General features: G+C 37.7%; 2 protein-coding genes across 2 annotated transcripts; both read right to left on the minus strand.

Moving 5' to 3' along the window:
* Positions 1–396: 396 nt before the first annotated feature.
* On the minus strand, positions 397–1,446 carry LOC113360929 (chitin-binding lectin 1-like). The gene is made up of 2 exons (XM_026604353.1): positions 1,362–1,446; positions 397–1,257 (listed from the first exon to the last, which is right to left on the minus strand). The coding sequence occupies exons 1-2, from the start codon at positions 1,426–1,428 to the stop codon at positions 563–565; spliced, it is 762 nt and encodes a 253-aa protein (XP_026460138.1). The 5' UTR covers positions 1,429–1,446; the 3' UTR covers positions 397–562.
* An 8,019-nt stretch (positions 1,447–9,465) lies between these two features.
* On the minus strand, positions 9,466–11,391 carry LOC113359017. Its single transcript, XM_026602716.1, has 6 exons — positions 10,934–11,391; positions 10,755–10,851; positions 10,352–10,643; positions 10,149–10,263; positions 9,955–10,045; positions 9,466–9,852 (listed from the first exon to the last, which is right to left on the minus strand). Exons 1-6 carry the CDS (start codon positions 11,389–11,391, stop codon positions 9,466–9,468), a joined length of 1,440 nt encoding a protein of 479 aa, XP_026458501.1.
* Positions 11,392–11,749: the final 358 nt, after the last annotated feature.

An 11,749-nucleotide genomic window follows, 5' to 3' on the forward strand; every position in this document is an offset into this window, starting at 1 on the left:
GTAAACCGATTCTGGGTACTGTTTACGAAAAAAATCAAAAAAATTAAGTTGTTTGATGTTTTGAAGAATTCTTTAACATTAGTTGATCTCACATCTAAAACATAATTAACACCTAATACGATTAATTATCGCTAATCAAACAAGGATAAATTAGATACTTAAGTAATTGTTGGATAAGAGGTGCTGTGAAAGTTATTTCTAGTAATCTTTTTTATCATCTAGTAGTAGGCCTCAATTAAGTGGCATAAACCCCAATTTAACCAGAATAATACACGAGAATAACCATGGCAAACACCCATAACCATGTGATAAATTCTTATTAATAAAAGGAGGAAACAACATTAGTAACTAGGACCGATTTGATTTTTCTTTATAAAACATATGATCGATATCAACACCATCATTTATCAACCCGTGTTCAAAGGAAATAAACAAAGTACATATCTAAAGTCTAAACATTTAAATAAGATGACTAAAGTACTCCATGTTGGTTATTGCTGCATGCTGCTTACTCCAATTCCAGCTAAGCTTGCAATACCAGGATATCAGTTTAGCCACATAATTATTCACTATATATTGCTGGGAATAATAATGAAGCAAAATCACCATGTGGACTTGCCGACGTTGATGGTTCTGATGATAACGCGTACTTGCACGGTTTCTGGCCTGGTACTTGCATGGTGAACTCTATTGGACAACTAGGGGTACATGGTGGGGGTGGTGGGGGCTGTGATGGAGGTGGAGGTGAAGGAGTTTTACAACAACACTGCTCACGCCATGTATACGTAGCTGGAGGAGGATAAGTATAACCACCTGCTACACACTCTCTTCTTGCCATTATAAGCTGTGGATGTGAATCTTTGCACCGTTGTTCACACTTGGGTTCACGAATGCATTCTGTTCCATTAGCATGCTCAAGTACAAGATATGTTTGTCCAGCCGTGCATATATTATATTCATGCGGATAGCCTCCGTGAAATTCCGACTCGGCTTGAGGTGCAGGAGGAGGACGGGGTAGCGACGGGGGAGAGGATGGTGATGGTGGCGAGCTTCCACAGCAACACCTGCATTTAATATCGTTATTCGTCTCTAGACGGCACCCATAATCTACCTGTGGAAGTCCCAAGATCGAACACTGCGCATCACACCAGTCCGTACAGTACGTGCAAGTTGTCCCCGCCGGAAGTGGTGCCCTTCCGGTTGAGTCCAAGTAGATATCTCCAGGCACGCAGATGCTCATCCATGCTGACGCCGTCCCTGCAGATATAGTGCACAGATAACGTTATATATGTAAATGTGCAACCATATGGAAAGAAAAAAATATGAACAAACGAAATGAATATGATTATTGCAAATCTTACCAAGAGAAACAAAGAGACATATGATTATCGCAAAGAAACCAGGAGATCTTCCTCTAGTTAACGACATCTTCCTCTAGTGATTTACTAGTTTTACTTAATGGATGGATCTCAGAGACTCCATACATTGCTTATTATATAGGCAAAAAAATTACTCCGCATTCTAATATTTTAATTTACAACATACAACGTATTTCACTATTTTAAAAGATTACACAAGAAATCATGTTGCATTTCAATAATTAATTAACAATGTACGGCATATTTAATAGATCAGAGGAAAAAATCGTGCGACGTATTTCCGATATCTTCTACCAGTGCACGACTTGATAAACTCTAGGTAAATATTACTGTATGTGAATTAGTAAAACAGCCTGTCAATTTATTGGTACTTGATATCTATATATTTGTGTGCCAGATTTTAGCGACATTTCTCACATGTTTCTCGAGGATATATTTTTGCGTGTGATTGCGACCAGGAGCGCGCACAGGGACGGACTCAGTGATCTTCTTTAAGGTAGGCTGGAATGTCATGAATTGTCAAGGCGGTCGAACTTAAGTCATAACTTAAGCCACTCACTCACTTGACGGATTTACTAAAACAAGATCAGGCAACTCTGTCTAAATCGTGCGACTCTTTTTTTTTTCCTCACATGCTTATGTGTAAATGTCCCTTGGAAGAATGAAAACAATAAATGCTTGGTTAGTTTCCCGGAGATAGCTGATGCCACAGCGGAACTTGAGGCACTACCCGAGGGATTTGAAATCTACTATACATGGCAGACAATTTTGTGTATAAGAGCGCGTCCTCGAAAAAATTTATCACTGGACTCTCCCTTTCCCTTGAGAGTGATAAAGTTGGTAAGGAAATAAGGGTTTTTACCATAATGATAAAGTTGGTAAGGAATAGTTACTAAAGTAAAGATAAACTAACACCTTCACTACTTTTTAACTAATTGTAATAGCAATTAATTAACAGATGAAGGTGGCACAATCCTAAGCTATGATGTACCAAATAAGGAAGCAAGGCGAAGCACAGAATAACCCTATCGGATTCAACACGGTAAAAGAGAGCATCTACTGCATGTGGATAAAGAGATAGCATGTGTAAAGTAAAGACCATATTCAACGATCAGGTCAGATTCAAGGACAAGGCATTAAATGCACTGACAAAACACGTGCAAGAGAAGAATGGTCACGTCATGATCGGCTCGGGTATAAAGGATTGCAAACTCGGGTAGGGCAGAGCATGAATGTCAGACTAACTAATATCGGGACCATTGCCAGTGAACGAAGGCTATCTTGAGCCGGGATGAGGTAAATCGGGAGACCTATTCATCAACAAAGGATAGAACCAAGAATGAAGCATCGGAGGATAGATAGAATCTGACTAACACTATAATCTCGTTGTATGAGCATCTTAGCCTATAAATATAGACCATTGTAATGAGAGAAAGGGTAAGTGATTTGTAAGTGAGTAAGGAGAGAGACTAAAGATTGTTGAGAGCAATCTTCATTGTAACTTGAGAGAAGTAATTAGATCATCCTTTCATCCCTCGTGGACATAGGTAATCATGCCGAACCACATATATCTTGTGTTCTTATGAATCTCTTACTTGTATGAGCAACATCCTGACCCAAGTTGACTTCTTTGTTGACTGTTGTCATTCCTGCGGCTGGTGTTTGATTCGCATCGGGTGCTCGTCGATGGATACTCTCCTGTCGCGAGTCAGTAACTCCTTATTGCATGCTGGTTCCCGCTACTGTTCGGTTCCTCAGAATCCTGACAGTCCCAGAAGTGCTGGCCACCGGGTCGTGTCTACTTTCTAATCAAGCCAAGTCAGAGGAGACCAGAGAACATGATGGATGGGCTAACTGCATCAGACACTGAAGACGATGAAGAAGCACTGCTAGCACAAGAAGACTGCCAACGAGCCAGGCTGCATGCCGAACACCAAGCCGTTATAGATCGCGAAGAGGAACGACTCCAACAGATTCAGTTAGGGAAGACGAATGAGGCCCGAGGACCACCAGTACGACCACCAGTGGCACCATCGGATGCACCAGGGAACCATCAGCATGATCCTTCTAGTCTTGAGAGCACAGATCCTACCTTGTTGGCAATTTTGGCAAACCAAAGGAGACAGGAGGAATTCATGAGAGAATTACAAAGGAGAAATATAGTACCTGAGCAAGAAAACCATCGACTTAGAAATCAAGGGCATCAAGCGATCGAATCCGATCTGGGATTTTTTATGAACCTCCCCGACACCGAGGACCCGTGCCCGAGCTCACAAACCCGAGAATGGGGTACGGTCCTCTCGAAGATTCGTCAATCGAAGAAGAATACCCCAATAAAATGGAGGACCCGATAACGCAACTGAAACTAAGCTCAGGAAACTTGAGGAAATGGATAAGAAGCTGGATGGAGATGGTGAGGATGACAAATTGGCGGAAGTCATCAACGAAGCTGAAAAGACCCCCTTCACCCGAGAACTGGAGCAAGCGTCATTTCCTCCAAAATGCACCCTACCAACCTTCTCATCCCGGTTCGATGGCACTGGAGATGTTGTGGAGCATGTTAAGATGTATATGATATCGATACTACAATGAAAGAGTAATGACGTTGTTATGTGAAAATTCTTCCCAGCTAGCCTGGAAGGCGAAGCTACGAATTGGTTCTACACTTTACCCGAAGGGTCAATTGAAAATTATGGAGTCCTAGTAGAAACTTTTCTCGAAACCTATATGCACAACAACATTGCTAGGTCAAGGGTAAACAAACTTTTCACTCTGGCGAGAAGGTTCAGGGAACCTCAGAGATCTCTAACTGACAGATAGAGAAAACTACGGTACCAGTGTGAAAAGGCGAGGGTACCCAAATATACCTAAATCTAAAACTTTTCTTACCTATAAGTCCTTTCTCCGAAAGTGATTGTCTATGGACTGAGTCGAGACAATATAATTAATCGATTCACACTTCTTGTGATCGTCTATGGATACGAGATCGAGACGATTTGAGTTTCAGTTTAATTTGAGTTTCATTTTAGTACAATTTGAATTTGAATCAGATTTATTTCAGCCCAGTAAGAATAATTGGAGTCAGCTAGCCAGATCTGACTAATTTTTTTTATATTAAAAAAAATCAAATCTACGATGATACCCAGGTGTCGTGCGTAGTGGCACTCAGAAAGCATCGTAATTCATGGCACTTAGAAAGTGTAGTTCCAGAAAAAGACACTGAATCTACAACACTTTCAGCAACACTCTTAAAGTGCCGTTTAACTCGTTAAAACAACACTACCTGACTATCTTAAATCGGCTGTTTTCCACTAAACCTATAGTTCACCTAGTTCCGTCTGTATTCCCAAGCCTCCAACTTATAAATAAGTCACGTACTTGGAACAATTCCTTTGGTTTGTATTCCAAACCGTAAAGGAACAACAAATCTGTTTGGTATCAACTCTATTCAACCAAGTGATATGAGTCGGACAAATGCTCTTCTGTTTATCTTAACATAAACTCCTTCGTCAGGTTCTTAGATCTATCTTATGTTCAATTACCAAAGGTAATCGTTAATATTTTTCAATCAATACTTTTAATCACAAAGAATTGTATTGATGCCGATCTACACAACTAATCAATCCAATCTACCACAAGGATAAAACGATTATAGTTGGATCCTCTTATACCGAAACAAGTATTGTGCACACCAAAGATTATGAACCCAAGTCAGAAATCTTAAATCTCTTCTTTGTTTTCAAATCTTCTTAGATCTTCAGTAAACACCTGCACACAACAACTTGAATCTCTTGTGATCAATCACGCACAGAACGGAGTCTGTTAACAATGGATTATCACAAGATCATCTTTAACACTAACAACAGTCTAAAGATCCATGTCGAAACTTCGATCTAGTTCTTATATCAGAAGAGAAGATTCTCAAGCATAAACAAACTAGGTGCAATCAAAGTTCAACCACTGTTAGTCAATCAAATCAATCGAAAACACAAAATAAACCAGAATTATCTAGTTTCCCACCAACGGTACTCGTATAGCTTCTCAATCCCAAAGAAGACTTTAAACTGAGCGGCCGTAAGAGGTTTCACCTAATTAGGTTACTCTCCTCTCCGAATAGGCGGCTACACCAGTAACAACACAACCGAGGAAATTTGCTGTCACGAAGGATTAACTTGCTAGAAATGCAAACTTCAAGTATTTATAGGCAAGGAAGTTTGGACACCAAGGAATTTCCAAAACCGAAAATATTCTCAAATATATTCCATACATTCCAAATTCGGTTTTCATAATTCCTGGAAATTCTCTATCCATAATAATGACCGAAAATCTCCTTGGAAAATCTTTAACTATCAAATGCACATTATCAATTCTTATTTTCCATATATAAAATTAACAGCCTTAATTAACAGATTCTTAACTTATTTAATTTCGATCCTCGGATTTTCTTCCTGTAGCCATTAAGGAATAACTTTGAACAATAAAAGATAAACAATACTGCCTGTGTTCAAAGTGTGTCGACATCCTTACTTTTTAAGTCCTCTTTCATATTGATTTTTGTTAGAGGGAGAGCAAAATACGATCTAAGGAGTGCAAAAATCGTGGTTGACTCATTGACTAGCTACGATTCAAAAATTTTACGCAAATTGGACTGAACTAACCTTGTTAAACACGATTTCATCGCAAAGCCACTATCCAACATTAATGATTAACCTAATCGAAGATGTTTGTTTCATGAACTTCTATCCATGTCGCTGTACACCACCACTGCCCTCCTTCTGGTAACTACCAACTTGTACATACCTATAGCATTTCCAAATATTAAGCTATTTTTCTTTTCTAACTCCGTCGAAAGTCAAAGACGGAAAAGAAAACCAAGGTTGTGATCTGTTCTTCAATCTGTTTCGTTGTAGTTTCCGTTAATTAAAACTACTTACTAAAATGACAGATTTTACTATCTATTTCCCAATCATTTCTACCATTTAAAACTCAATCATTTCTACCATTTAGAAAACTGGTGCCAAAGTTGAATCGTTATCGCTATTTATAAATTCAGTAATCAAAGTTTTTTATCTGATTGAATCCCTTTTTCCTTTGGAATTGAATAGATGATACATTTGACAGAATTTTCAATACCCTTCTTGCATAATTAAATAGCTAGTTCTCTAGTAGTGGCGGAAATTGAGCAAGTGGTGGCGGTGGTGGTGGCGTCATGGCAGTGATGGTGGTTGTGTCTGCGAAAGCGGCAATGAAACAAAATTTTAGGTTAATCTGTTTAGTGAGCGTGCGAAGAATCCATGTGTTATTAAGGTTATTTTTGTCTGAGTTGCATAAATATATTAAATCGGCCTAAATGAATGAGTTAACAACGATTTTTGCGCTCCTCAGATCTCATTTTGCTCTCCTTTTAACAAAAATCTTCATATTTACACCCTTGAAACCGATTTGCCACACTTCCAAATAAGCTTAGAAATGGTTCATCTGACTTTCAAGAACTATACGATTTATTAAGAAACGCTCAATCACAAATCATGGGGTTTAACGGTTCTACCAAAACAAGTTTCGGTTCTACCTCCATGTGAGTAATGTGCATAGTCACACTAGCTTTCCAAAATTCGGTTGACTAGGTACTAGGATTAGTTCCCCACCTATATATGGTATCTAACTTATATGTGTTTCACATGTCCATAGGATCGTTCCCCTTTGCCTAAAAACGTGTTGTACATGTTCATAGGATCATTTACCCTTTCTACTATAAACCTTGCTGCACCTCATACAAGGATCGATTCCCCTTTGTGATGTACTGCACCTCTTCATAGGATCAGTTCCCCTTTACCCAGATTCGGTCCAGTCAATCACAAACTCGATCATACCTCACAGGTGATTACTTAAGATCGGGTTCACTAATAAAAGTCATACCAATACATAAGTCAGGCCTTTGTGAATAGTTCTACCAAGAACACAAACAAGTCGTGAGCGGTTATACTAAATCACACATATTGGATGTTCACAAGATATACAATGAATAACAATCCGAATAACGCCTGCGATTTCCTTTTCGATTCATAAACAAGTTGATGAACTTACTTCCTTAAAACACATGTAAAACTTGTTTCCTAGGATGAAATCCTCACCTCATACCCATACATAATCACAATAGCATTTAAACGATTATGTCGATGTCTTATCTTCAAAGTTTAATGGTTAAGCAATAAACTTCATATTGTATTCCTTAATACTATGTCTATCTAGAGTTCAAACATGCTTCGCAGTTTTGTTTTCAATATGCACGACTTGAAAGATACGTTATGGAATGAAACAGTTCAAGTCAAATATCACTAACCTCAATTGGAAGGATGATGTTTTCGTTTTAGCTTCTTACTTCTCCACTTCTTCAAGTCTTCGCAATTGATAGATTTCGGAAGAACCCTATATGTAATAACCGCAATCGCACGGTGTTCACTAGTAGACAGCGGCAAGTACGGGTCGTTCCCACAAGGAGCGGTGGAAATATCAATAACCAGTATTCCTAATTGACTAACCAACAATGATGTTTTTTTGGGTTTTTGGAATTAAAGATTTAAAAAGAACGAAAATAAAAAGAATTACTTAAATGCAACAAGGAAGAGTCGGTAACCAGGGTCAATGGATTCCACTACCACTTATAATTTTGCACCAAAAAGAATTCGAATTCTAATTATGTATATATGTACATGTTCTATTGCAACACCTATTATTGATATAATTTTCGATCCTAAACTCGCATCTCCTAAGTATAGACCATCAAATTATCTAAGCATGCCCTATCAAATTATTATAACGAGGGAATTATCAAAAATATAGATTCACAATTTTCATTTGCATCGTCTAAGCATAACCCATCAAAAGAATTAAGGGATTTTTGATAAAATACCCTTACTTTTCACTTTACGCTAAAAAAATGCCCCCGTTTTTTAAACATTTGTTAAAGTACCCTTGCCTTGACCGTTTTATTCAGAAAAAAGTAAAAAACGGTGAATGACAGTTAACATCCATTAATGCATAGGTGACAGTGAAAAATAGTTTAAAAAACCCTTCCAACTAAATAGAGTTGAATCTACTTGAATCGCTGAGTTGACGTTGATTCGACTCGATACAATAAGAAACACGTGGCATCCATCTAACCATCAATGTAAAAGAAAAATCAACGGTCCACAATAAGATCTTATCTCCCAACGGTCTTATTCCCAATTCCATCTTCTTCAACCTGTATATATACAAATGATCCCAATGATCTTCCATATGTTTCTGTAACTCAAAAAAAATTCACACAAAGCTAAGAAAACTCAGAAACAATGATGGGTGGAGGTGCAAAAGACTCTCCAGGTAGTACTAATAGTAGCAGCAACAACAATAAGGTGAGAATGAAAAAAACATTACCGAGTGTGCTATGTATGTACAAGGCAATCATGAGACAAAAGTGTGTCCTTGGCTATATTCCAGGTGCAAGCATGTTCCCTGTCATGGTGTAAGAGCATTGCTTCAATCTACAACAAATGAAAACTATGGGAAAATGTTCTTAAAGTGCACAATACCTACCTGCAATTATTTTGAATGGTTTGAAGATGCTTCTAACCATTGTAAATACAAGTTGGTGTTGTTACCTTCAGATAAAAGCTGCCAAGCTTGTGGAGAAGATGATCACTGAATTGAAATTTGTCCACTGCACCATCAACTTTGCTTCTCTTCAATCTGCAATTCCAGAATGTACCTGAAGATATGCAACAATCAACACGACAAGGGAATAGCTTACCTTACCTGCCAAAAATGTGATGCTTTTAGATGGTCTACAGATGCTATCTTCCTTGCTGCAAAGGAGAGATTTAGAGATTCAACACAAAAAATGATTGATTTAGTTACAAAATTAGGAAAAGGTCTTAACATGCAAACATGCTTCATTTCATATGTAATACATGATTTAAAAAGTACTATTTCATACATAAAGATGTTCCAAAATAACATTGATGTCCAAAATAAGATGTTCAAATAAACGTGAAACTTTAATACTAAAAAGTCATAACTCTAACTACTGCACACCATATAATGACATTCACTTCTTTGTCTGACTCATGTTCTGCTTCTTTGAAGTTGTAGAAGCTTTAACAGGAGCTTTCTTAGCTTTAGAAGAAGATGCAGCTGTTGTTTTGCTAATGCCAGATGGTTGAGATGATTGGTTCTTCTTAGGAGTAGGTCTGTCAAAAAATGTGAAGGTAGCACCATTTACTTGGGTTCTTCTCCTCTTAGCTTTTGTATTCTTGCCAACATCACCACCTTGACATGTACTTTTGTTAGGACCAGTTGATTTACATCTTGAACATGAATATGCCTTTGTAGGTGCTTTAGGCTCATCCCATGCTCTCCTCCTCTTAACTCTAGGCCTTCCTGATTTCCTGATCTTGATAGCAGATTCCAATTCAACCTTTTCATGTTCTTCCAACTACAAAAATAACAATGAGTTACAAAATGGAAATACATTTAAGGTCTAAATAACATGCATTTGAGTTACAAAATGGAAATAAAGCATATGTGGTCTAAATACCTGAGGCCAATCTTCTTGAGGAGGAAATGGACAGACAACTGGAGCATATGTGGCTCTGTATGCAGCAACTGTGTAATAATGAGAGCAATACCTGCAAAAAAAAACAACAACAACAAGGCAGTTAAAGTTGACAGCATACAAACTTAGTAAAGTTGAGATGCAACAAAACAAATTCTGATAAAGTATACACTTACTTTGTCCAATCAGGCCTGAATGGCTTTAAACAACAAACAACATGTTGACAAACAAACTCTCTGAGTTTCCATTGTAGACAACTGCACTGCTTTTCTTCCAAGTTGACAATAAAGACTGCATTCTACCCTCATTTGTAACTTCATACAATTTACAACTCACACATGGTCTACTTTAAATGCACCAACCAACTTACACAATTTACCAATCAGTTTCATAGCAGTAGGAACCAACCCATTTGGATTCCATTTTGCACTTTCTTTTCTCCTTTTGTGAAACAAACTCATAACCAACTGATTACAAAGAATTCCTAGTCTACATATTGGTTTGTTCCTAAGGTTTTTTGCCATGGAATTAAATAACTCACTAAAGTTGTTATTTCGGTGTTCACACTTACTAGTGTCATCAAAAAAGGCTCTAGACCATGACTCAAAACCAGCCTTTTCAAGGTGCACCACAACAGCAGGATTCTCCTTCTTCATATCTTCCATATGTTTCTGCATACAACAAACAGAAACCATAAACAAATTAGCAGGTTATAACACATATACAAACCATAAAAAAAACCATAAACATATCAACAGTAAGAAATGTTTTTGAGATGTTACATAGAAATGTTTCTTCTTGTAGCATTTGGTTGCATTCCACAGTAAGCTATACAACTTTTGTCCCTTAAAGTGCTGCTTAAAATTGTTATACAAGTGCCTGAAACAACAAAAACTTATAAATAGCTAGCACACTCTAAGAAAATTAATGACCAGCGCAAATAAGTTCAAGAGAAGCTAACCTCCAACAATATCTGTGATGTGAGTCTGGGAAAACAGCAGGAACAACTTCAAGTAGCCCTTTTTGCCTATCTGAAATGAATGTCAATGGCTTTTCATGGCTTAAGAGTAATGGCTTCAAGTCAGTGAGGAACATAATCCAATTCTCAATTGTTTCAGCATGAAAAACACCAATTCCTAATGTGACTAAACCATTTTGACCATCTAACCCAGTTGCATCCATCAACACACCACCACACTTATCATTTAAATGACAAGCATCTAACCCAACAACTGATCTACACCCATCCTTCCATCCTTTGATAGCTTCAGCAAAGCTTATTGTCATTGACACAAAATCCATGTCAGTATTACAATATGAGAAAGTTTCAACTGAATTCTTGTTGGAGTGACGCACCATCTTACAAAACTGAGGAACTAGTTTGTAACTCTCTTCATAACTCCCATACTTAGCTTCCATCACTAAGTTCCTAGCCTTCCATGTTGTATGATAAGTAATATCAATGAGATGAGAAGCCTTGAAACCTCTTGAATTTGTCTTGGTCTTGGAATTACTTTTCCAGAGCCATTCTTCAACTGTTCTTGTATAACTTCAGCTACTAATGGAGGATCTGCAGATCTATTCATTATCTTGTCTTCTACAATCATTCCCTTGCAAGTATGGGTTAAGTTCACAGACCTAACCTTAAATGTAGACTGCTTTGGTAGTATTGAAGCAAAAACAAACCATTCACACCCAACCTTTCCTCTATTGTAAAACCTATTTTCACACCAAACCCTAAGTCTTTTCTTGTCACTCTTTTCAGCCTTAAATTCAC

This window comes from Papaver somniferum, chromosome 3 (assembly GCF_003573695.1).
Source record: "Papaver somniferum cultivar HN1 chromosome 3, ASM357369v1, whole genome shotgun sequence".
Lineage (NCBI taxonomy): Eukaryota > Viridiplantae > Streptophyta > Magnoliopsida > Ranunculales > Papaveraceae > Papaver > Papaver somniferum.